At 29.0% G+C, this 27,206-nt stretch overlaps 3 protein-coding genes across 4 annotated transcripts in view; all 3 read right to left on the bottom strand.

The window, feature by feature from the left end:
- Positions 1-126: 126 nt before the first annotated feature.
- Positions 127-12,954, bottom strand: LOC106678586 (odorant receptor 49a). The gene is made up of 6 exons (XM_067052996.1): positions 12,782-12,954; positions 8,896-12,570; positions 4,082-4,181; positions 3,902-4,006; positions 2,409-2,564; positions 127-239 (listed from the first exon to the last, which is right to left on the bottom strand). Exons 2-6 carry the CDS (start codon positions 9,783-9,785, stop codon positions 186-188), a joined length of 1,305 nt encoding a protein of 434 aa, XP_066909097.1. The 5' UTR covers positions 9,786-12,570; positions 12,782-12,954; the 3' UTR covers positions 127-185.
- A 774-nt stretch (positions 12,955-13,728) lies between these two features.
- On the bottom strand, positions 13,729-18,186 carry LOC136797172 (uncharacterized). Its single transcript, XM_067052999.1, has 4 exons — positions 18,023-18,186; positions 17,033-17,414; positions 15,883-15,974; positions 13,729-13,859 (listed from the first exon to the last, which is right to left on the bottom strand). Exons 2-4 carry the CDS (start codon positions 17,411-17,413, stop codon positions 13,853-13,855), a joined length of 480 nt encoding a protein of 159 aa, XP_066909100.1. The 5' UTR covers position 17,414; positions 18,023-18,186; the 3' UTR covers positions 13,729-13,852.
- Positions 18,187-20,865: 2,679 nt separating this feature from the next.
- The window catches only part of LOC106678585 (BTB/POZ domain-containing protein 7), a 21,125-nt gene continuing 14,784 nt past the window's right edge, over positions 20,866-27,206 (bottom strand). The window contains exons 11-14 of one of the 2 annotated variants that reach the window (XR_010845009.1): positions 26,128-26,483; positions 25,050-25,266; positions 24,669-24,799; positions 20,866-23,608 (exon numbers count right to left, since the gene is read on the bottom strand). Coding sequence is in view for 1 of the 2 variants with exons in the window: in XM_014417171.2 (XP_014272657.1) it covers positions 25,054-25,266; positions 26,128-26,483 (569 nt within the window). In the remaining variant the exon portion in view is untranslated. The remainder of the gene's footprint in view (positions 23,609-24,668; positions 24,800-25,049; positions 25,267-26,127; positions 26,484-27,206) is intronic. The other variant, XM_014417171.2, reaches the window with a different exon arrangement.

The following is a 27,206-nucleotide window of genomic DNA, read 5'->3' as shown; positions in this document are numbered from 1 at the left end:
TTTATTTGTTTTGTCATTATTTTATATATTCTGTTAACTATTGTTGTTTAACATGGCGGCTGTTTCAAAACGTTAAACAAATTGATTTCTCATTCAGAGCTCTATATCTTTAAAACTACCAACAACATATATATATAAAGAATAATCAATGAAAAAATCTTTGGTCTTCTCAATGAGCCAACATCTTATGAACCAGTAGCACTGACGATATTGTAATAGGAATAAGCTGAATTGATTATCTGTAAGAAAAAATATATGAATGATAAATTTCACAAACGTATTGCCAAAAATATAATTTAAACTTATCTTTTTCGAGCTAAGTCATAAATAATATTTTAATATATTTTTTATGTTTTAAATAACTGTTATTTAACATTATGTTTAATATAACTACATGCTTAATTAAAACTGTTTGACAAGTCAAACAAACAGCCAGTTGAATCTCAACAAAAATTTTATTGTAAGATTCATAATAGGAGTATTCATGATGTGTTTAATGTAAAAGATGTAACATGCCAAATGTTATAAATATAGGACTGTGAGCAGTTCAATTTAAATTCCATGTTATATGTTAAATGCTGGGGAGCAACTAGAGGATTTTCTACGAAACTTGTTTTGTGACCTTTTCCTCCAGAACATTCTAATTATTATTTTTACCCATTACTCCATTTGAGTTTTAAAAAGGTCCAAAGCAAAAACAACACGAACTACTAGCAACTAACCCATCGAAACGATAACAAAGAAAATGGTGTTGGACTCAGCTGCCCTATTAAATGATGTCATTCTCCATTTAGCAAATCTATTAAAAGAATTTCGACCATGTGTATAGTGACACTCATAAGAGAGGGCGTCTCCAAGCTCCTGAAGAGTTTTTAATTTTTCAGAATAGTTTTATTTTAATTATGTGCTTCATATTATCCGAAAGAAAACTATAGGTAATATGTTGCAGCTTGAATTACATGGTGTCTATTATTTTTTATTTTATTTTTACTTAATTGTTATATTAAAACCTAAAATCAACTAATATATATATATATATGTAATGTACCGTAAAACTTAAATATAAGAAGAGGGTCAGGGTTGTGGTCAAAAAGGAGCAAATAGTTTATAACTATTTAATGTCCGACGTTTCGCCCCACTTTGCAGGGCTTCATCAGGGCTGTTCAAAGCGATAGGTAAAACAGACATGGATATATAAAACCTAAAATGTTCGGGTTCAAATCTCACATAGAAGTTCTTGACAGACTTAGTTGAACGTGGTTTGGATGTAATGTAAATCAGTAAGACACCTAATTTGATAGTTGAAAAACTTTACGAAGCTAATTAAATATAGAGCTTAGTAATAGAATTATTCGAACGACTCAAAGTCACCTGCCTTGCAGGCATAATGCAGATACAAGAAAGGAGAGGAGAAAAAAGTCAGTTATTTCACCCCATTTTTTAATTAATTTAATGAGAACTATTTATAATTACTCGTCAAAAGCGATGAGTCTGCCAAGTGTAGGTAGGGAGAATAAAACATGGCGGCTGTTTCAAAACGTTAAACAAATTGATTTCTCATTCAGAGCTCTATATCTTTAAAACTACCAACAACTAAGAGAACATCATTTGAAGTAAAGTAAATTTGCTAAAATATGAGCCATAATTAGGCAATTAACGTTCACTAGTTCCCGAGATATAGCTTATTAAAAAGCAATATTTCATAATAAATGCACTGAAAAATCATTAGTTAATGAATTTAGTTTGAGAAATCTGTACGTCAAAAACCACCCGACGTACAAATGTCTATTAATATAATCATTAAAGCTAGTTAAACGTAATATAAAGTAGTAGATAATGTTTACCTTCGTAGAAGTAGTAGTTTTTATGATATAAGACAAAATAAATTCACAAAATGTTAATTTCTAGTTGTTCGGATAAAATTTTAATTTTAATAAAAAAATATTTTCTGACGGTACACAGAAACTTTGAAATTTTGGTTTTTAAAACTAAAACTAAAATTAAAAATTAATCCTGTATCTATATTAATTAAACATATATGATTGGTTTTTTTGAATTGACGGACTATAATATTGACATTATTCCAATTTGTTTTTCTATTTCGTCAAATACTCTATTCGAAAAGAAAATAATCATCACTCTTTTTTGTCAATCATTTATACAATATTGGTTTTGGTAAATGAATCTCCATAATATTCACATTGTTAATAAATAAATTATTTCTTTTGCACATCATTGATTTTTAATACATTCAGCTTTTAAGTAGCACATACTATTTCTGCAAAACACTGTATTTTCGAACTAGTTCCCTAAAATGTGGAAAATTAGAGTATTTATAACAATAGTACATACATCATACACTGCTTAGATGTTCCCAAAACATTTTCGAATTTCGACATATTACTCACGTTCGCATATGTGTCGTAGCATATCTTGATCAGACCGCAAGCAGTGAATGTTACAGGTTCTAGGGTCTTTACTAAAAGAATTCTGACGTTCATACAGAACCTCTTGTTGCAATGGTACCACTTGATGCCATAAATAGCGGTTCTTATATCTTCATTCTGAAACGGAAAAATTTATCTCTCCAGTTGTAGAAATATTTATTTTAGTGTGATATCACGATTAGGGAAAGTTTTGATGAAGGATAAGTCAAGGAGGAGGTAGGGTAATATGTGTATTTGTATTTATTACATTATATTTAGTATGGAGAAGATAATCGGGGATGAGGAGCTGAGTGCGGTTAGCAGAAATTAATTTCTTTGTGCCGTCGTTTCATGCTCAATTTTAGGGTTTCATCTGAGCTAAAAAAGAAAAAGAGATAACAACAATAAATAAAAAATTAAAAAAAGAAACAGTAGAAGTAAATTAAAATGGCATAGAATATAATCCTGGACTCTATGGGAATCATCCGCCATCACAGATGAGACATGTGATGTCAGTAGAAATCATACATATATCACATAGATTGTGTATATATTTTTAAAATTATTACTTTTTACTATTTTATATTCATTTTCATTTTAATATATATATATATCTTTAAGAGTATTTTTTTTTACATTTTAATTAGAAAGAATTAGTACATGACTTATAGGATATACATGATTACAATTTTTACTATTATACTAACAGAGATAATTTTATAAAAAATAGATAGAAAAAAAAGAAGAAAGGATGGGAAAAAATGAAAATATATAAAAAGAAAAATATTAAAGAACTAAAATAATAAGAAAAAAAATTTTGTAATAATGTATTTTAATACTTCATCTCTATGCCTATGTAATATAAGCAACTAGATTTAGTAGGCTGTGATCATAGAAACCCAATGCAGTTGGACGGAACTGATTTTTCTCAAATAAAGTGCCATCGTTCTCTCTATTTTTATTTTTGATAAAAAAATTAAAACAACACAGAGACCATACTAGAAATTTAGGGAGAAAGGAATTCACGTTGACAAAAATCGCAATATGAGTGGTGAAAAATCAAGGGGAACTCATCGTCAAGGGGGGAGATCATTTTGTCAAAAAGAGTTTGTTTGTTTTTTTCTATATCTACATGTCCCTGGACAGAATTTTTCGCTCCAACATTGATAAAATCGTCAATAATTAATGAATTAATAATTTCACAATTCTGTCAATATTGAATTTCTGATTTGCAAAATAATAACTTGTACCACTTCTCACCCACTCCATTACAAAATGATTTTTTAATTCTTCAAGTTAGTCAAATTGATATTGATGTATTATTATTGTAGAAATCAACATTATCATGGAATTATAATTGATATCAATTCATAAAATCAAGTGACCTTTAATAATTTTTCTCAGTAATCTTGAATTCAATTGTCTTAAAGCATTTTTATAATTAAAAAAATAATGACAAAACTTTAAATTTTTACCAAATCTGTAATAGATTGTCCCAAAGAAGACAGAGTACCAATAAAAGCAATCTCTGTTCCACAGAGGACTAAAGACGCAATGGTGTTTCCAGGTAATACTTTCCACTGAAAATAAAATGATCAAATTCATATTTTTTTATAAAATTCCAGATTAAAAATAAAAGAAATTAATATACTTACAAAACTAGATCCCAACATAGCAAGAGCTATTATCAAGGCAGCTACGAAGAAAATGGCGAACAAAGGCATCGAAGAGAAATCGTTCAACTCAGCGATATTACTGTTTAAACAAAAAATCATTTATTCCATCTTATAGGAGACTGAGAAAAATTTTGAACCAAGGCATTTAAGAAAATTCGTTCAGCTGATTGATAATGTTTACATAAAAAATCAAATATGAGACAGCAGTGTACATGTACAAACTATTGTACTTTCTTTACAAAACATGACAAAATGGTGAAATAGGGGGTAACCAGCTCAATAATCACTCAATAAGTTATTCAATTTCATGTTTTAATTAATTATTGGAAGAAGATAGTTGGCCGTATGAAGTAGATTGTAGGAAGATAGTCCAGGGGGCGGTCAATAAAGGTATCAAAATAGTAAAAGAAAACTATTTATTGTTAACCAACGTTTCACCCCACTTTGCAGGGCTTCGTCAGGGCTCTCAGATGGAAGTACAAAAGACAACTAAATTATTCAACAACAGCAGTAGTTCTTTGTACTACCATCAGAGAGCCCTGCAAAGTAGGGCACAATGTTAGTTAACAATAAATAGTTTTCTTTTACTATTTTGGAACCTTCATTGACCGCCACTCGAACTATATTCCTCCAATTTAATTAATTATGTACAATAATTTTTTTTAAAAAAAAGGAAATTACTGAGCATTTAAACAAAAACTGAACCTACAACTTTCGGCCTGTGAAAAATAACTAAAAAGGTTAAAAACCCCCATCAAATAATCGAGAAAATCAAAAAGTTAAACATATAGATGGGCTCTAGTTGAAACAATATTTTAGGGAAGGCCCTAAATAAGAACCATTTTTTTACTTATTAGGGCTTCCACTTATTTTGATCCGCCCCTGAGTAAAAGTGTATAAGGTCATTAAATCTAATAACAAATATATTCTTGTATAGTTTTATGCTAAATATTGCATCTATCTATCTAGTAACTGAGAAAAAGTAGATTTGACAAAATCAGTGATTTTGTTACTATTCTTTAAAGCTCCAGGTTTAGTATAATTTTTTAATAAACATCTAAAAAATTTCGAAAAATACCACAAAGAAATCGTATATAAAATTCAATGCAATACGGTTAAATAATTGCTTTATACGATTCATCTTTGTGATCCCCAGGGACGCCTCTGTCACCCGATTTTATGAAGAGTTGAAGTGGCTTTACCCCTCCTTCCATCGTAAATCTTTCCTTGGTTCTTCTCTATCAAGTTATCCGATCCCGCCGTCCATCGTACATCTCAGATATCCTTCAATTTAAGTCCTCAGTGCATGCCCGCAATACCCGCTCACGGCCTTCAGACTTATGAATGAATGAATGAAAAAATAACTTTATTCTGGGACATATGTCCCCTAAGAATAATTATATGGTTCATGTAGTGAGATTTTTATCTGGCGAGCGTTTACAAATTTTCAGATAGTAGAATGAAATTACATTGGTATATTGGCTTTACTACTGTTTATAATGTTAATCAATAACTGCCTATTTATTTGATTACAAAGATGTGGAGGTTTGGTTATTCAATAAATGAAGGAATATGTGTTGTTTAAAGGAGAGAATGGATGAGGACTGGCGAATGGAGATGGGAGGAGAATTCCAGAGGGAGGTTGCACGTATGACGAAGGATTTACTAAAGAAGGAGGTTCTATAGGAGGGCATATATAAATCATTCGGATGGGATCTGGTGTTTAATAAGTGGATGGATGACCGAAGAGTGAGGAGATCTATGATATAGGTAGGTTTTTTGATGTTAAGAACTTGGAATAGAAAAACACCAAGGAGGTATTGCCTTCGGGAGGTTGGATAGAGCCACTTCAACTCGGAATACCAGCGGGAGACTTGAGAGTGCCTAGGGAACCCAAAGATAAATCTAACAAAACAATTCATGAGTCTCTTCAGTCTCAACTCTAGTCCTGCAGATAGCCCTCCGTACACCAAGGATCCGTAGTCAAAGTGGGGGAAGACGAGATAGGATACTAGGAGCTGACGAGTGTTCTGAGGAATGGAATTACGGAATTTTAGGAATTGTTTGAGTACAGTTATGGATTTGCGTGTGATTTGGGAATTATGGTTAAAGGAGATTATATGTAACTGCCCATCGAACCGCAGCCTTTGGTAGATCTTTCCTCATCTGTTCCCCTTCCCTATGGAATTCTATTCCCTCCTTTATTCGCAGTTCTTCCAATCTTCAAATCCAGTATCTTCGACTACCTTCTGTCCACCCGATTCCGTCAGAATAACAATTGAAAGTTTCAAAAAGCTTTATATATTTTCTATATTAGATTTCCGTTTATAATTGTAAATATGTACACTAGCAGAAATTATATCTTTTCATTTATTATTTTTTAGTTTAATTGTATTTGATTTTTTATCATTGCTTTTTTATTTTTATATACTACCAGAAGTCATCTTATGTTTTATGATACAAGTGGTTTTATTTTATTTGTTTTGTCATTATTTTATATATTCTGTTAACTATTGTTGTTTATTTGTATATTTTTAAATTCATTGTATTACTTTATTTTATGAAATCTTGTAATTGCATCTCTATTTTGTAATTTACTCTAAGGCTCCAAAGCCTAATTTTGACGCCCGTAAATTATTCTAAAGGGATCAATCCCAGAATAAATAAAGATTATTATTATTAATATATAGGAAGTTAGTAACTTCAACAAATTTTGGCCTGTATGTGTGAGATATATTTTCTCTGTTTGTTTTGACATTTTATTAATAAAATTAAAATAATTTCTGTATAATTAATATTAAATGTATTTATTAAATTCTCTTAACATTCATTGTAAGGACAATTATAATTCAACAAAAAATTCAAAAGACACAATTTTCGTTCATGAGATGCTTCAAGATCTATCTCATATTACATGGATCAAGCCCACTATGAGCTATGAGAAAAAATATATCCTTTTGTTGATATTTTCCAGTTTCTATTTCGTAGATCTTTAAAAAAGGGAATTTAGTAAAAAAAAATTGATAGAAAAGTTTAAAGAAAATCAAATTTCAAACAAAATCCACAACCACTAGTGCATCCTACAAACGGAGCGGAACATCGAACAGAACTTACAAAAAACTGATTACTTACATTTACGTTTCCTGACTCTCAATGGAATATTAAATTCTCAAACGATTTTGTCCTGTACATTTGTTCAATATACCGTTTGCCAGCAACTCGTCAAAAACCACATAAAACACTTACAGGTTTTGGCAACTTTTGTCTTCAGGATGAGTTGGATCGAAAAAAAAATTGATATAAAAACATTTTAGAATTAGATCATCTATGAGAATCCTTCATTAAAAATAACCCTTTCAACTGGAAATTTAAAAGTTAAGTTCACCGGAGAACTGGAAGAGGTTACAAAATTGACTTCAAAACCAAAAGAAACTTCATTCAGTATTAGTTTTACCTACCAAGTGTTATTTAGAAATTCCTATAATTTTAGAAGAAAAAAAAAAAAGGAGGGGTGTTAACGGAATCTACAGTATAAAATTAACTTCAGAACTCATATTTGAAAAATGAAAATTCCTTCCTGGAATACATTCTGTTTTTATAAAATAATTTAAAAAATACGGTGAATGATTTTATAGGGACACCGCTATTTACTGATAACCGCTCTAGAGCCGCCAAAACCTTTATGGGCCGACATGACTCAACCTAGTAGCTAATGCGTGAACAAAGCCATTAGGCAAACGTTGTACATTGATATACGTATTTATTCTTGTATATACTTCAATTTCATACTTGTATCAACCATGTAATGTATTTTAATATTTCTAAATGTATTATTTGAATCAATAAATATAACAACAAAATCTTCTGACCAATTAAACGCTAACGTCTTAACCGTATCATCTCTCGATGGCGATTTTAAGCCCAGAAGTACTTATAACTTATACAAATTTACATAACTTATACAACTTTATACTTTACATAACTTATACAAATTTATAGAACTTATACATAATTTACATAACTTATACAAATTTAATAAGCCAAGGTGTGGAAATTCCCCTCAGGGATTCACCTCCTTAAGAGGTAGTAAGTGATAATACACCTTAGTGGAACAGTACATTCTAGAGCTCTTTTTGGATAGCAAAAATTGTTTATTACATCACTATGCCTTATCTGGAATTCTCCCTCGGTCAGGCTTTACAGCGATTTCCTGGAGGACTTGCATTTCCTTTAACATCGTACTTCAAGATCGGAGTTTCTATTCTACAAATATTTACGGTGAATAACCATAAAACTTGCCAATCATCCTGTCAAATCACCTCCTATCCCGCATACCTTATCTATTGCACAATTTAATAATCTGTTGAAAAAGCCAATATGTTCCAAGAGATTTTTAATTTTTGAATTAGTTTAAAACTGTAAGAAATTCATATTTTTTAGATAAATTTTTCATTATACTGCTTAGAGTAGAATTTTTTCCAAACCCAGGCAAAACGCTTTATTGTACATCTACAACATAAGATCATCTATGACCATTAACTTTCAATTTTATAGCCATTGTCTAAGCCAGATTCAAACCTCATACCTAATGAGTGTTTCACCTTACGGTAACTGATCTGTTCCTACAGGTCTTAGCATGATAGAATACAACTTTTAAAGCCTTACTGCATAAAAGGTCTATTTAGCACTATAAAAAGTTTTCAATTAAGACTGGTAGTTTCTGAAATTAGCGAGCACAAACACACAAACTGTTCAGATTTATATAATAGTAAAGATCTAAAAACCTGTATTACCTCAAAATAACTTTGTGATGTTCTACACATCTTTTTAAACAGTAATCCATGCATTTTGAAAATCTTCTATCTCTGTACAAATCATAGTCATTAAGTTTTGGTTTGGGACCAAAGTTGGCCTCATAAATTGACAATGCTCTCGCCTCGATAGTATCCAGCCGATGTATAAGAATCCTCATCTGGAGGGATAAGCTAGACACCATGACAATGTACATGTAACCACAACCTCCGAAAATCAGGCCGCACAACATCGCCGATAAGAGTTGATGGGTAAGAGCCACTAGGTATCCTGCTACAGTGAAAGTGTCGAAAACGTAAACCATAGGCAAGGGTAGATTGAAGTTGATAGAAGTTTCGATGTCGAAGTCAAAAGTCCCGTACTTGTCTAAAATGGGAGCCAAGAGCAAGATACAGACCGCTGCGCAGGCGGAAAATATTGGCAAGATCATGAATCTTTTCTTCTGCACCTCCGTAGATTTCACCAATTCTCTTATTTCATCTGTTGTTTCCTCTTTGTAATCATAAAAGTTAAAATACATCCTAGAATGGTAACGAGCTAAGAATTTGCGATTTTTGTTAAAGTGGAAGTTGTAGAAGAAAGATATTCCAACCACGAAAACATAATGGAGCGCCGAGCTGAAATATATGAAGTTGATATCGTACAACAAAACAGTCGAAACAACAAGCCCGATGGAATGGAACAGTAGCGAGGCTCCAATGATCATGATTTTGAAGCAACTCCAGAAGTAGCCAACTTTATTGATATTGGGATATAACCCAATGATGTGAACATAATTCCTATACTCCCTTTGCATAACAATGTCGGAATACTCGTCGCTCGCATCATTCCACTTTCGTAGTAGTCCTTCCACGCTAGTTGTTAACCCCATGCTTTGCCAGAAGCTAACTGTGATGATATATTGATTACTTCAAATATGAATAAACGAGTAGGTGGTTATGGATCGAAAATAGGAACACCCTAATAGTTGTAACCACAATATCGATGTTGTAAACTTTTGAATGTAATTGTGGTTTTTATTTAGTTTTCATGTATAAGTTTCAAATCAATACCATACATTTTTAATAAGCAGGTGGGCCATTCTCCCAAAAGCATCAATCCGAATAAAAGTATTTTAAAAATCCAAAATTCTAATAAAAAAAAATCACGAATTATATTTCCACTGATCCTCTGATGTTAGTCATAAATGAATATATTCAGTAAATGAAATAAAAAAATCAAGAAAATGTTTGTTCTTACTCGTTATTTGTTCACTACAGTTATTTTAAGGAGAGTTTTCACAGGAATTTGTTCCTTTCCTTAACATTTTTGGGAAAACTGACAGGTCAGTCAATAATTCTGTTTTGTCTACTCTCCTTCCGCTCACCCATGCTTTTATATATAAACCCAGATGACTGAAATATGATATGAAAACTATTGGTCCCTCGTGGCAACACTGAAGAAATTAATTATAATGAAATATGATATGAAATTATAATACTTGCTCATCAACCCATTGCATATTAAATACTGAAAAGTTTGGACAGCAGCCTAAAGCTGGATCTACAGATTTGCCACTTGCCACAAAGCCAAGACTTGGACAAATGCTTGGTAAACAAAGAAAGTAACAAACCTCAGTAGTCATACTCTTGTAAATTTTAGTGGCCATTAAATTCAATTTACACTGTTATTATCATAGAAAGAAACAAATTCAGATTTCATAGGTCAACATCAAAACAGACAGACTATTAAAAGCAATATTACTAATACAAGTTTAACAGATGACATGATCATGATGAAGTTTATCAATAAAAGGTATAATATAATACGACTACATTAAATAATCATAATTTTGCACAACACAATTCTTATTTCATATTTTCTGAATCACATCTCAAAAATCTGTTGCAGTGCACGCATCACACCACTTTCACATACCGCTCTACTTACAGTTGAAATTGTCATTTAGGCAATACTTTCCATGACTAATGAGTATAAAAATAATTTTTCAAATAAGATTTTCAGTTGACAATTCGATTACCTCTAATTTCAAGTTTTCAGAATAGAATTTTTAACATTATTCTTTTCAAAAGTATGCCAAAAATATACCAATTTAATAAAATTTACATTCTGCAATAATGAATGCTAAATTGTTGTCAAGGTGGGTTATTTTCTTGATTATCCTGCTTGTCCAGGAGGCCTCGACAATGCGTGTTCAGTTTATAAAGGTAAGATAGTTGAAAAGGAAGATGATTAGATAGGATGAGACTAATGGTAACAACCACTATATCTCAGATGATAGAAACCTCATCCTACTGGGTATTATTCCGATAAACACGAGAGAGGTATGCAGACCTGGAGGGTAGCAAGCCGCCAGTCATGTAGGAAGGTGCCTTGGACCTGCCGGGTACTATTCCAACAGAGGCGAAGGAGGTATGTAAGCCCGGAGGGTAGCTTGCCGCCCGAGCTTACTTAGGGATAACAGGAGGAGAGAGATCATGTCAAGGGTAAACAAAAAATAATAACTATTCAGAAATGAGGATCAGCTATAAGCCGAAACTATCTCAAGTAGAGCCCGTGGATTAGTGTTCTATTAGATTTTTTTTTTTCGATACCTCTAAAACAGAAAAAACATTAAATTAATAGGTTGCATTACATATGGTTACATAACTCAGATTGAATATTACCTTTTTCTACCATTGGTACTTGAAGGTGTACAGTGAAATAGTTATCTGTTGTTTTGATGTGTCCTTTCCATATGAATTCTACTAGAAATATTTGGAGGTGAGAGACCTCCTAGATTGCAGTGCTCAACTAGAAGTTCTTTAAGACCCTTATTTATAGGCCAGTGCATACGGCTGTGACCGAGACGCGGTCTTATCTTATCTGCTTGAGGTAGTTTTGTGCGTTATTTTGGCATCATTTATTTATTATTTTATCGACATTGCTCAGTAGTATATACAAAACCTAATAATATGTACAAATAATAATATTATTTGTAAAAGATAATAAAATATATAATTGAGAGTACATTTATAAAGCAAACAATCTTACTTCCGGAAATATTTTCAATTTGGAACATATATTTTTCCTCCTGCCTCATTAAGTTAATTATCAAATCCTTTTATTATTAATATTAACACAAAATTTATATTCAATTGGAAGGGAATTCTAAAACCTATTTGAAAATCTTGAGAATATTGTTACAAATTTAAAAAATAACATGAACCTGTGAGAATACTACCATTCGCGACACTTTCAGAGTAGGTCATGTATCATTTATAGCAAGAAATTGAATGCTTAGAACAAACTTATATACTTAAATAATATATGTATAATACACACATTATATTTAAGTATATTTATAAAGCATACAATTTTTTGCTATAGACAAGTCATTTTCATTAACACCATATCATATAATGAACTATATTGCATCTACATTAATTATAATTACATACATGATATTAAATACCTTTGATACAATAATGTAGGAAAAGTAATATACAATATTTATTTACAAGATAAATAGTTTGATCATATTAATATCATTAATCATCACCAAACTTGAAAACAAAATATAAACTAAGCTGATGATTCATTTTCTTAAAACAATAAAAGATCATGCTGAATCTTCAAACAGAATCTTCATATCTTATTTAGTGATGAAACTAAACCTAAACATAAAATAATTTTATAATAATTTTCATAACATGAAAAACTGAGCATAATTAAAAAATACTAAAAGTTTGTAGGAAGTTAAAAGCTAGAGATAATAGTTTAAACCATATCTCATACATAAAAAAGATATAAAATAAAACAAAAAATTGTCAATCCTAGTACAAGATAGAAGTTATAAAAATAATTTTTAAAAAAAATTAGTTTTACCTAATTGTAACATGCTGACTATTTTGACTAAAAGTTGATTTATATCATAACAGAAAAAAAAAATTCATCTCAGAAAATTATACTTTTGTACATCCGCATTCTTCACTCTATTCTCCCAATGCTAACTATTTTTCATTTAATTAAGAAAGACTTCACTGATGTGGGAATAATCAAATCTGAAAAAAAAATAGACAAAATGTTTATTCATCTTCAAAAATTTGATTACTATATCACTCTGCATTGATAAATAAAAAATAATAATACACACATTATCATTTTTCTTAGTAGTTTAGAAAAAAATATTAAAAGTATTTAATCTTTAAATTTATTAGGAAGTATGTTTGATTTCCAACTGGCTGAGTAAAAATAAACTTCCATTATTTTCATGTATCATATTGATTTGAAATATAACACCTGAAAATTGGTACACAATCCTAAAACATCAACTAACATCATTTATTACATACTGTTAAAATTTGTTGATTAATGTGAAGTTTAATAGTTAACAACCCATTGCTCATGTAATCTACAATAACACCGGAGCTCATCAAATCACTCAGGTACATAGAATAAATTGTAATAAACGAGGTATTAAGATTGAATAATTGCATAAAAATTTTGTTAACTACCGAGTGTGCAGCATTGTTACTTTCGTAATACCCAGGGGGTCCCTAATGACTCCACAAACTCTTTTTCTATTCAAAATTTACGAAAAAACACCCCGTTTTGAGTTGCTCGAGGAATGTTTTCACAAAAACTATCTTTAACAACATGAGTAAGTTACATTTGTTCTTAAGATATATAATTTCCTTAAATAAAACCTTTTTTTTCGATTTATTATAATAAAAAAAAAACGCCTACCTCCTCAGGTACACCAATATTTTCATGGAACAGATCTTTTTATTTAATAATCAGCTGATTCTTTTTTCTGTTTTCTTAGAAACAGAACCAAATCTATTTCTGTTTCTGACAGGTGCTCTGAAAGGATTTTCTTCAATTTCATAGTGAATAATTCATCCTTTTCCTTTATTGTTGATCTCAATTTTTTGATTTCAATATTTGATTTGTTCATCAAATCCTTAAAATAAAAGATAAAAAGGATTTAATTTACACAATATTTAGTACATAAATGAATCCTTGTAGGTTCAAGTGATCTAAGCGCCAAAGAAAACATTTCCAGGAAATTGAAATAAACAAATAATCACAATTTTTTTTTTTGTTAATAATATGTTCAGAAACACAAGATTAAAGAAAAAATAGTATTAACTTGCTTAAAAGTGAAAATAAATTTTTTATAATTAAAAAATCACAGAAAATATTTAAGTACACTTTTGATTGAACCATAATGATTTAAGACCAACTGTTTTTTAAACACAATTTTTTGAAGTACAACTTGTTTTTTCACTTAACTACTGCAACATGGCATGGAAGTCGTTCTTTCAAATGAAATTACACTCAGATAACTTATAATTTCAGCTGATATAATGTTCTCAATTTTTAAATCCAATTGAAAACTTGAAACTTTGAAACAGACATAAGATACTAAATTTTATTTTGAAATAAAATTATTGTATTTCTTGAAAATACAATTCCTGGACTGTCTTTTGTCAACTTATTAAACCAAACAACCTGGCGGAAGTGATTTTTGGATATTATCTTGAAAGGTAAAAACTCTATTGAAAGAGAAAAGGCTGTTGTTTTTTTTTATACTTGAATGATTAGAAACCATCAATTATGAACATTAACAACTCAAATAAGTAAAAGTAAATAACAAGTAAAACTAAAAAAGTCTAAAAAGAGAAAGTACTTAAAACCTTCAGTATATAATAATAAGGAACAAATACAAACAAATAATAATAAAGTAAAAGATCGTGAAAATAACATAGAGATCTTAAAATGAAGAAGACAAATAAAAATATACAGTTATAGCAAAAATAATAAGTTCTAATGAGGTGTAATAAATATGTAAAGCAGAAGTAGGAGAAAAGATTAAAATGATCATATAAAAAATAATTAATAAAAATAAGAAATTTAAACAAGAGAAAGTTCCTAAAATCATAAGAGTAGAATAATAAAGTAATAATGTAATAATAAAGTGATATAGTTTTTCAATTTCAGGCGCTTTTTAAATATTGCTCGATTCAACTATCTTAAAGTCTCCTCCTCCCGTTTTAAGCAAATATTTCAAATAATTACTGGTATATTAGACATATGAAAAACACACCTAGTTCTTAATTATTAATTGTTAGTAATTGATCAAATGGCGAGAGGTTTCAAATGGGTTTGCCACTAAAACAAATGTAAGATAATGAAACATTAAATAAATTATAAATAAAAATAGATTTAAAAGAAATATACTAGAGAAATAAAAATGTTGATAATAATTTCGGCAGTGGCAAACAGTCTCTTTGCTAACATTGAATACTGCCTCTGAAGACATTAATACTCTTACCACCGTATTTTTAAATCATCATTGTGATAGGGTCGAGAATGTAAAATTGTTGCACTGAATGAAGAACAAATACAAGAAAGGCTTATATGGGAGGATAATGTTTAATCTATTCTAATAGATTTTTTTCCTAACCCCTAAAACAGAAATTTATTAAAATAAAGGAATGTACATTATTACATTTTATTGTTGGACTTTTTTCTTTTACTGGAGCAGGGCTCCATTCTAAGGAAAGATTGATGCTATATAATTTTTTATACTGTTTTTATTTTTAAATATATGAGGTGCTGGGGCGCACTTCGTTGTTTAATTGATTCTAAAAACTAACCACTAAAATAAAAACTGAAGTGTGTCTCTTTATCACTTTCTTTTCTCAATTTGGCTGGATTGATGTGCTCTCTTCTCAACGTCCTGCCAGCACACTGGTGGTGGCAATGGTTTTCTAATAGATTTGAGTTTAAATTTATATTAAATATTCATACACCAAATTTATGATTGCATGATTTTAGAATAAGGAGTTTAAATTACAAAGTTAAAGAGACAGACTCACATTTTTTTCATTTTATAAAAACTAATCAACTGATCAATATCAAAATCTATTGTAAAAATAAAATTGTGATAAACCTCATAGTCCTTTAAAAGTTGATCATACTTCGCCTGCATGGTGATAAACTCTTCATCCAAGGCACTATCTGAATTGTTCATCATTGAACCATAATTAGCTTCATCGCTATTATTTATAACCTGTTGTGACAGAACAGAATGAATCATCAGATAAAATGGATCACAAACTTATAAGTTGTTAAAGTTATATTTTATTCAACTAATAATAATTAAAAATAATGCGCGATCTTAAATTATATTTAAAACAATTAAATAGATAAAACAAATATTAGTGAAGAGATGTAGTTTTAAAATCCTGCATTTTTATAAAATTAAAAAATAATACACCAATAAGCTTTTGATATCTTATTTAATAATTATTATATTGGCCTGAAGATGGGAGTTATATCTCACAACGTTAAAAAACATTTGGTGAGAAGCTACACAAAAATAATTGGTGAGAGAAATCCACAAATTTTTGGATTTTTATATTTCTGGCCACTATTAAAATGAAGTGGAAAATCTTTCAAAATATTTTTTTTTTTTTTAATTGTTTCAGAATCAGTAGCAAATGGTAATAACACTTCTGATAAGATAATACTTCTATGCAACACATCATTATGAACTTCCATAGTAATTTGTTACATACACTATTAACGATTCCATGATAATGTGCATATATTATCTAGTTATAGTTCATCATTATGAACAGAACCACCTTAAAATCATTAAGGGCAAAATTGGTGAGAGAAACTGGTCTTTGTAATGGAGGAGTGAGATTTAATGTATATCTCATGCATATCTCACTGCTGAAAACACTGGTATTGCCTAAATGGCAAAGAAGAGTTTAAATAAAGTAAATGCTATTTAATTTTTCTTCAAATTAGATACCTCTACAACACAAATAATATTGACTTCATACTATATAGACAGTGAGGCAGGAATACAAGATTCCATAACACCCAATAAATCAACAGTTTTTTACTATACTAGAGGGGCAATAATAATAATTCAAATATACTAATGAAACAGGCATTTTAAAAAATGCTACAGAGCATTATCCAAATAGGAGAACAAAGGTAGCTCATCCATTTAACAAATAAAGAGGAATCAAAATATATGAATCGGAGAAATAAAATTATAAAATAATACTAAGCAATAAATAAAAATTCTAAAGTAAATTTAGAATAATTAATTGCCTCAAAATCATCTCCATATGAAAATCCATTAGTTATTTTCCAGTTGTTCCTATGGGTGACTGACATAATTTCATCCAATGTCAAGTTTCTTGTAGGGACAACATTATCTTTCAACCTCCTTTTTGGTAGTTTAGAATCAATTAATGGTTTAGTAAAATCTTCGGGTCGAAAATGAATGGAGCATATAAAACTAGCTTCAGCCTTAAATTCTTCATTTCTGTGGCAGGCTTCAATCCATCTATTACATAAATCAATCTTTCTTGGAAAATAATGGTAGGTAATAGGATATCCTTCATGTAATAAGTTTTTGGTTTTATAATGATAATTATCACAGACTCCAACAGCACACGTTAGCCTATGGGTGGACATGTTGAAAATCATACTGAAAATAAACAAATTTAAAAACTGTACTTCAAATGATTCAGGTATATTTAATGGAACATTAATTAAATGTTTTCTTTTCTATATCTTATTCCTAAATTTTAGTAAGACATAATTAAAATACAAAAGAGTACTCCAATAAACCATAACGTTAATGATAAATATGATCTGACTCCTTGTTTATGAATGCAAGAGTAAGCTTTCTGTCAAAGCTGTTACCTTATCTTCAAATACATAAATAATTTCATTCCTATGAATAAGCAGATTATAAAAACCGATCTATATTGGGTAAAATAATTATTAAAACACTTTTTTGAGACAAAATATGTTCATTATGTAAATGCTGCAATACCAAAAATCCTGTGGTTATTAATTCTGTTATTTTTCATCATTATTCTCCATCAATATAGTTTCTAGGGGAAAATAGATTTACATAAAGATGTTCATACCAAATGGAATTATATTTATCCACACAGAACTAATTTAAATTAGTTTAATTTAAATAAATTACCTAGTAGTATATAATACTAATAAATATATCTATTATAATAAAACTAGTAGTATATAATAATACTAGATATATCTATTACTATAGATACACCTACTTACTTTTTGAAAAAAATTTAGTTAAGACACATGATTATTTTTACTTGATGTAAGTTATAGCATCACATTAAAAATTGGTACGATGCGTTAAATTAATAAGAAGTAAGTTTAACAACATATAGTCAATACTGAACTGCAAGCAGATATTCTTAGAAGGTTATGTAGGTTTACCGCTGATAACGCAGAGGATTTTGACTCCTTCCTCCAAAGATGTTAGTTTTAAATAAACAAACCATTACTCTTATTTGATATCTTACGAACATTTTTTGATATTTTTATATTATTTGTTTATTACAACAAACTTTATTTAGTTAAACCTAAATTATCTAATCCAATTGTGCAATCACAGATATCTTAAAATTTTCCCAGATATTGGAAATAATATTAATTGTTTATTAAGTTAATGTCAAACTCAAAAGGTTTCCAATTTAAAAGTTTACATATCATCTAAAAATATACTTTATTAAAACGTATTTACAAAATAAAACAAAAATATAACTTTCTCATAAATAAAATTAAAGAAGTTCGATAAAATAAATAAATGATCTTCTGCTTGCAATAATGTAGTACAATGTAACTCTTTGGATGTGACCTCGCTGTACTACCTGGTGAATTCAAATTCAAAACTTTTTGCCTCCTCCCTTCCCTATGTGACAGGTTTTATACCACATTTTTTTTATGAGATTTAATTCCAATATGTAATATTTTATATTATCTCTAACACAATATGTTCATTTTGGTACATATTAACAGAGTTATTGAAGAATTATCTGTAAACTATGAAGGGGATTGCACAGGAGAATTCATAAAAAATTGACATTATTTTGTATTATAGTTACAATGATGAGTTGGAAGAAAATACATTGAAATAAAAGTTAGGACAAAATTACCATTGTTCATGAAAAACAGGGCTGTTAAAAAAAAAATTCTTTTACAGAACTATCTTAACAAAGTTCAGCCTCCATAAAAAAAAAAATTCTGCTAACTTTTTATTTATAAAGGAACAAATGACATAAGTAGTAGCTTCCATTTTCTTAGCAATAGAATAACACCAAGGGACATATAGATGCCATGATGAAAATATGGGCAAACAAATGGATCATGAATTAACTCATGAGTCATGAGATTCTACTGATGCCTAATTCTACATTATCAATCCATAGTATCTAGTATAATTTCTAGAATTACTTAGTTTTTCAATATTATATTTACATACGAATATACCATTAGCTGAAAAACTAACAAGTAATAAATTAATCTAGAAATTTTTTAAAAAATTTGATTAAAAATGTATAGGTTTATTCATATTAATCAAACCATTTGATTTTTATTTAAAATAATATATATATAGGTAATATAACATTAAAAAAAAATAGACATGTCAAAATTAGAAGGTGGAATGGGAATGTAAGTTGAAAACATTAATACTGAAGTTATCTATAACAAACTTAATCTAGAGAGACTTTTTCATAGTTAATCGATACCGCTAGTTAATATCATTCGAAGAATATTCATCACTTGTGTATATTTGTTTTTCTTTTTTTTTAGCTTGAATTAGTCTTGATATGTTAATCAAAGCATTGCTTTCCCCAAATTTATCAATTTTAAACTATAAATTAAATCAAAATTAGCCCAAAAATATTAAAATGTGCAATTATGTGCAGAATTGTGTAAAACCCCCAACACTTTTGTGTTATTTGAATGTCTCTTCTATGATTCTTATTTCTGTCGAGGTTTGATGGAATTTGGAACTAGGGAACAAAATATGCAATTGCATGAAAAGCCGATCTCTAGTAAAAAATAATCTGAAACAGATATGGGTCCAAAAACCCTTACAATGTGATGCAAAAAGATAGTGAGTACATATTGCTTCATAGTACGACCATGAATGTTCCAAACAAAGAATGGAGTTGGCAATGGTCTTAAGAATATCATATTATAACTAAAAGAATAAAACAAAAAAACAAAAAAGACGGACTTGACATCTCAAGTAACTTGAAAAAATTCAGGAATACTAGTACACAGATGAATATAAAATGTCATGAATTTTTTCCATGAGGAATATATCCATGTGAACGGTTTACATAAAATATGTTGATAAGATATGGTAAAACCTGTTTTTTTTTTTTACTCTCTAAATATGGTGTAATGGCATTGTACCAAAGCCTTTTCTTGCAGGTCATATTAGATGTAATTGCAACGGGTAAGAATCATAAGTTGTAATAATGAAAGATTTATGTTTACAAAAGCAGATTTTCAGTTTGATAAATCAATCAAAGGTCACTACACAAAAATCAATCAGTTTATTAAAAGTTTAACAGAGAGAAATGTTTTATTATATTTTTTCAGGGTGGAACGTATGGCCTGATTTTTTTTAATACATGGTGTAGCCAACACAAATTATAATTTATTCATCAACATTTAATGTATAAGACAGAGATCAATGGCATTGGAATAATTTTTTAAGTTTGCGAGTCAGCTACTTATTACATGAATATTGAATTATCGTTTGATTGTGAGCAATGTGGATTCTTATTACCAATGGAGATTTCTTCGCCATTGAAATATCAAATATGTCACAATTGCAATAGAATGGTAAATGTATGAGATTAAAAGAGTTAATTTAAATAAAAAACTATAATTGATTCTAAAAAAAAGGTTGTTAAAATTTTGGACCAGTTGCATTACATTGGAATGGATTGTGTTTAAGTTTGAACACAAAAAGTTTCAAACTAAAATTTTCAAATAACTCTTGTTTTATCAGTCTGAAATATTATTAAGAGAGGATAGGTTCAATGGTGTAGCTAGAAATAATGAAAGTAAACAAAACAATGTATATCAATAGATTCAATACAAAATTTGAGTGATATTTATTGAACATTACTTTAACAGTTTAAAAAAAACAAGAAAAAAAAACAAAAGAAGAAAAGATATAGTGTAACAAAATGATTTAGCAGGAAAATGTACCATCAAAACTTATTAATGAGGAAAAAACCTTTTAGTATAAATTGAAATTGCCAGGTGTTGTTGCTATATAATGTGGGTGATTTGTGACCATAATATAATAAACATTACATTACATACAATTCATTTAGGCTGTATAATAACACTAAAGGAGCTGTTTATTTATATACACTTTATATGAAAATAAATAAGAATATAGCTAGCTGTAATTTGGTGCTGACAATTTTTCATGTTCACTTGAAAGAATATCTACACTAAAAATATAGGCCTGTAAATAGTAATGTGTTTAATTTTTAAAAGACACATAACCTTGTAGGCTACAATAAATTCTTACATTTTAAGTCTTTTAATATACAGGAAATTCATTACAAAAAAGAAATAAAAAAAAAGTTTATAACTAAAAAAACAATTCCTATCAAAGGGACAATCATTAAGGGTTTAATAATAATAATAATAATAATAATACTATACTTACTAATAAAATACACTTATACATACTAGATTAAATACAACCTTGGCCATTTAGGTAATTATATACCAGCAACAACAAATAGCCGATATTGTTTTCGTTTTTTTTTTTTTGTTTCCCTTTAGAATAATAAATTACAATATAATATAATTAAGCCATAAGATAATATCATTATAAACAGATTTACATTTCTTAAGACAGAAAGTTATATGATTATAAATGAAATACATATTTCACAATGAATTCAGTTTAAACTCATATTTTATCTTTTAATTATTTTGTACTTGAATTGCAACATACATGTACATGTATAAAGACAAATACAGATACATGTACACACACATATGATTTTGATTAAATATCCCTTTATATTTAATATATATACAAACACAAAATCAGTGTAAATATTATACATATATATGACTAATGTTAACTACATTAATGATATACTATCACAGAGGCATAGCTCTTTCCTCCACCATATATCAGCTGTTAATAGAACATCGCATATTTCATCATTTATCTTAACATATTTCAGTGAACAAATTTTCTTCTTTTAAAAGATGGTAAAGGAAATACCACGGTATAAACCGGTACAAATAAGTAATAATAACAACATTTTAACAAATAATAAATTGGTGCTCATGATAGCACAATGTATATAGTTAAAAATTATGGGAAATATAAATATAATACATAATGATTGAAAACCTTTTGAAAATACCCAGTATCTAATCAATCTTATAATGAATTGTGTACAAGGTTAGTTGATTTAGAAACTATTAATCAAAATAACAAGATTATTAGGTAAAAATAATAGATTTTACTTAAATTTTTCATGTTAAATTTAAACCAGAATATTAACTAAATTTTGTTAGTTATCAGCATGTTTTCTCTTCCTCATTTTGTTTGAATATTATAGAATGAATGTTGTATATTTTCAGAGACAAATAATAGTTTATATTTTAATTTTTTGTAGAAGTTAGTTATTTTTTTTTCAACAAAAAGTTTAAACAGTTTATTTTCATTAGGTAATTAATAATTGAGTAGTCAGTCCAATAGATTTGACTCGAGAAACAATTTTGTTTTTATTACAAGTACAACAAGATGGAGCTGTCAATATGACCATGCCTATCTGTTTTCACTCAGTGATCATTAGATTTTAAAATGAATAAACTTTTTTTTTGTACTCAGATCACTTGGCCCTACAACATTTCAATTATATTGTTTCGTACACAACTAATTTTGGTTTAGGTTTTTTTCTTCTTTCTTTTCTGAAATAATCATTATTTATTACTTTACTATAATTTTGTAAAATAATTCCTTTATTTATTTTTCTTTTAGGGCTTTGTTCATAACATTTTAATATTAGATAAAAAATAATATTATGTTTCCTAAACATTTTATGTTTTTGCAGCATATTTTTGGTTCTATAAACACAAATCTAGTCTCTGTTTTATCATAATTAATTATTGTTGAAAGTTTCAATAAAGCAGTGGAAGATTCATTAAAGTGAGTTTAACATATAAGTGGCCAAATATATTTCCTTAAATAAATCAATCGTAAAAACAAAAAAAAAAAAATTATTTTGCTCGCCTGGTGCAACATCATATGTTCACAAAGCAGCTCTCTACAGGGACAAAAAAAAAAGAAGACCTTACAGGAAATCTAGAAGTTTTGCGACAATAAAAGCATAGACATTAATGACCTATTTCACCAACAGACAAGGATATTTTCAAATGTTCACAGTTAAATTAGTATAATTTTATTAATTTTTTTTTTTTTTTGATAAATAATATTAATAAAATTGTATTGAGAATATAAAAATAAATAAATAAATAGTTTTTCAGTTTGAATAAAAATATGTTTACCCTTACTACTTTGTAATATGGTAACCTTCAAAATATATATAGATATTACATAGATAGACAAACATACGATAGATGAAGTATGAAGAAGAAGGAAATATTGCTCACAAAAGTATATCAACAAACACAGTATAACACAACAAGGTAGAATGTTGGATTTAAGTTTACACACACTCATCACATCTTCAGTCTATAAATATATAGTATTATAAAGCACAAATACATCTCAGATTATAACGCATAAAGAAGGAATAGCATTTTTTCCAGCCTTGTTAACAGCCATTAATCCTGTAACATAAAAAGTACTCCAAATAATTTATAGTAAATAAGATTTACCGAATGATTTTCAAACAAGAGGATAAAACACAAATATTAGAAAGGATAATAGTGTTGTCATTGTTACTTACACCTTAATTTTTTTAATTTTGTCCAATCCTGTTTCCGATAACTTCCCCCCACTTCCTGGTCCAGTATTGCAAACTTGGAATAGTACAAACTTAATGCTAGATCTATACATTTGCCACTTGCGCAAATCCAAGACTTAAATAAACGCTTGGTAAATAAAGGAAGCAACAAACATTCAAATACTTGTTAGTTCATTTCAATTTTTTCGGCTATTATATTCGATTTACTTTATTTTCATTATAAAAATGAACAAAATAAAGATAAGTGAAATGAAGGGAAAGTAAATATCAGGAATGTAGGTTGCAGATTACAAAAACTCATATAAATAGTACTACATAACCTAAAAATTCAACCTTCGTTCTAGAATTTTCTTATTTAATTACCTAGACATATAATGTCTACATTAATATATATTTGTGCTATTTTAAATCTAAAAAACTGCTAAAGTTAATTAACAAGATTTGAAACAATGTATTTACACCAAATCGATAGAATTTAAAAATATACAACCTTAAACAAGAGTTAATTATTGACTCCAAAGATTGAAATTCTTTAATTAATTAAAACACATAGACCACAAACATTTGTCATTTGGCAGTTCTTAAACAATGTAAATTGAAAAAAAAATGTCAGGATGCAACACAAGTACCCTTTGATTTGTGCCAAAAAACCGACACCTGACAGTTAAGTAGTATATTCAGGCCAACTTGTTCCAACCAATCTATATAACCCATCCCATGCTTGTGCTCGTATGAATTTGCCATTGTTTGGCAAACCTGTAGAGGCACCTTAAGATACTATTATTTGACTTCAAATGAAAATATTATAACCATTTCCAGTTTTAATATGTTCGTTTGATGCTATGTTTCACCCAAAGAGATTGGATTAACTAGCATATAATTACAGTCTAGTGAGGTTAATTTAGTAGAAATATCTTTAATACCTTCATCTCTGGCCTACGTAATTTCCTCCTACTTACATATCCTTTCACTGTGAATATAGATGTTAGAAAGACATCAATTATTCTTTATAACTATTATGTTATGCACTAGGTTCTGAGTTAACAGTTAACACCTGAAAATGATTAGATTCACCCTTTTTAACACAACTTTTGTAAGTTTTTATATTTTAAAATAAAATTTGAATTTCCAACTTTCTAATATTTACTTCTAACTGGAAGGCACAGGTTAACTGGTCTGTCAAGTTTTGATTATTTTTTTTTTAATTTCTACAACTTTTTTTAAAAATCCAAATGCATATCTAAACACTTCACAGTGGCAATCACAATAATCAATTAAAGCACAAAGAGAAGAAAATTACTAACCTGGCTATATGAAACGATGAGGAGGTGGTGGTGGTCTGGTGTGAGATGTGCCATCTCCTAGGTCGAGGGCAAGTTGTTCTGAGTCACTACTTTCACTGGTATCTACTGCAGTCGGACCTGGTTCACCACAAGTTGCCATAGCCACATCGGGAACTGCTCGGGACAAACCGATTTCAATGGGGCCTCCTATTGTTCCTCCTCCAGCCCCTCGACGGTCCTAAAAATTAGTAGAATAGCATCAGTAAAAGAAATTAGGGTAAATCAAGAAGAAAATATCTTTGGCAAATTTCTATTATTAAAAAACTATTTTTATTTTATAATTGATAGCAAACAATTTTTTTTTTTTTTTTTAATAAGATTTGAATAAAAATCATTATGGATTGGACTTCCCAGGAACTGAGAAGTATTAGTAAATAAGAAAAGAAAATATATCATTGTAAAACAATCTATTGGTATATCAACTGTTAATTTCACTAAAAAAAAAAACAAAAAAACAAGTACACAATAACTTCTAAATGATTATAACATAAAAAAGAATCCAGAAAAATCTTGAAAACTATTGGATGGTTCCTAGAGATAAAAAAAAAATAATATTAACAATCATAAAGTGTAGAAAGGTTTTTTTTTTTATTAAAACTTCTTAGTCAGAAGTCTTTAGAGAAGATGGTATCTAAAATAATAACAAGAATCCTGCTACCAATTGGATTGAAAATCATTTGAACTTAGTTCTAATTGGAATAATCAGAGAAAAACAAAATAAATAGAATACGGCTTAAAATGTTAATATATATCACAAATACTATCTCTAATTTTGAATATATATATAATAGGTAATGGGTAAGAGGGGATAAGAAGATGGAAGTGTAGGCAATGGAAAAACTGAGATTAATCCTAGAAATCAGAAGCATAGATTACGTTAGAACTTTGAATCTGAAGAAAACAACAAATTCCTGTAAAAAGAGTTGTGTGGTAATGTGATTACAAATCAGATAGAGATCAAAGGAGCAGGATATCAATTAGGGTTCAAGGAGACATACTTTATACTGAACTAGGCTTAAAGAACAACTATAATACATACAGGTAGACGTGAACGGGGGTGATGACCAGCTGATCCTTCTGTAACTACCGCAGGCAGGTGGTGGGGGCGAGGATAGGTGAGGAGAGTCCTTCTGTCAGCGTAGCTCGTCCTGTTACGAAGTTTGTTATTAGTGGCTACATCTTCATCTTCCTCCAGTCGGTAAGCAGAGCTAGCATTTTCCAAAAGGAGGGCAACCGGATCAGGGAGATTGAACTCCCGGACCACTCTCAGCCTGATCTGTCTGTTTATATCTTTCCGTGAGCTGAGTGATAATGCCAAGGCACGCTGGCAGCTTGGGGATTGCCTCAGCTTGCACTCTCTCTTCAACATTCCACTCATTGTATTCACATCTGGAACTATCAAGTTATACTAATTAAAATTTAAATAAAATAACTTTAGTTTTACTTAACATTGAAACTGAAAAAAAGGAAAATATTCCTGGAAGTACAACTCCTCATAGAAATATAAAAATTAAAAGAGGAAATTAAACAGCTGCAGGATTATTTAAAAAAATTATTTAACATTGACCTACAGAAGAACAAGAATAATTAATAATTAAAAATAACACTTTAAATAATATAATATAAAAAAAAAAATTGTGGCAGTCTTGGGATAGGCCAACAGAAGTGAAAATTTTGGAAACGAAATAATGGATTCAAATTCAAAAATTCATTATCCTATCATTCCTAATGCTATCATCTCCTTATTTTGCCTCTTTATCTTGGTGTAGTATCAAGATACAATTTTTAATTACAGCATTACAAAGAAGATGAAATATTGAGCATTTCCTTCACTTACTGTATAAAACTCCTTTTATTTATTGAGATATTTAATTCAAATATTTCAAATTCGTCACCTCATTTCTAGCGCTATCGTTTCACCTCTATATGTCGATGTAGTGTCAAGATAAAATTTTGGATTATAGCTCATTACAAAGAGGAAGAAATACTAATCATTTCCCTTATTAGCAGTATGCAGTTACTATTTTTAGTTCACAAGATATTGTAATATGCTCTTTTTTAGTAAATAGTATATTTTGATGTATAAATGGTTTTAATATGTTTTATTTTATGTATCAT

Source organism: Halyomorpha halys, unplaced genomic scaffold, assembly GCF_000696795.3.
Source record: "Halyomorpha halys isolate HHAL.00 unplaced genomic scaffold, Hhal_1.1 Scaffold147.1, whole genome shotgun sequence".
Lineage (NCBI taxonomy): Eukaryota > Metazoa > Arthropoda > Insecta > Hemiptera > Pentatomidae > Halyomorpha > Halyomorpha halys.
The sequence above is the reverse complement of the archived record's forward strand: the minus strand, read 5'-3'. Positions and strand labels throughout refer to the sequence as shown.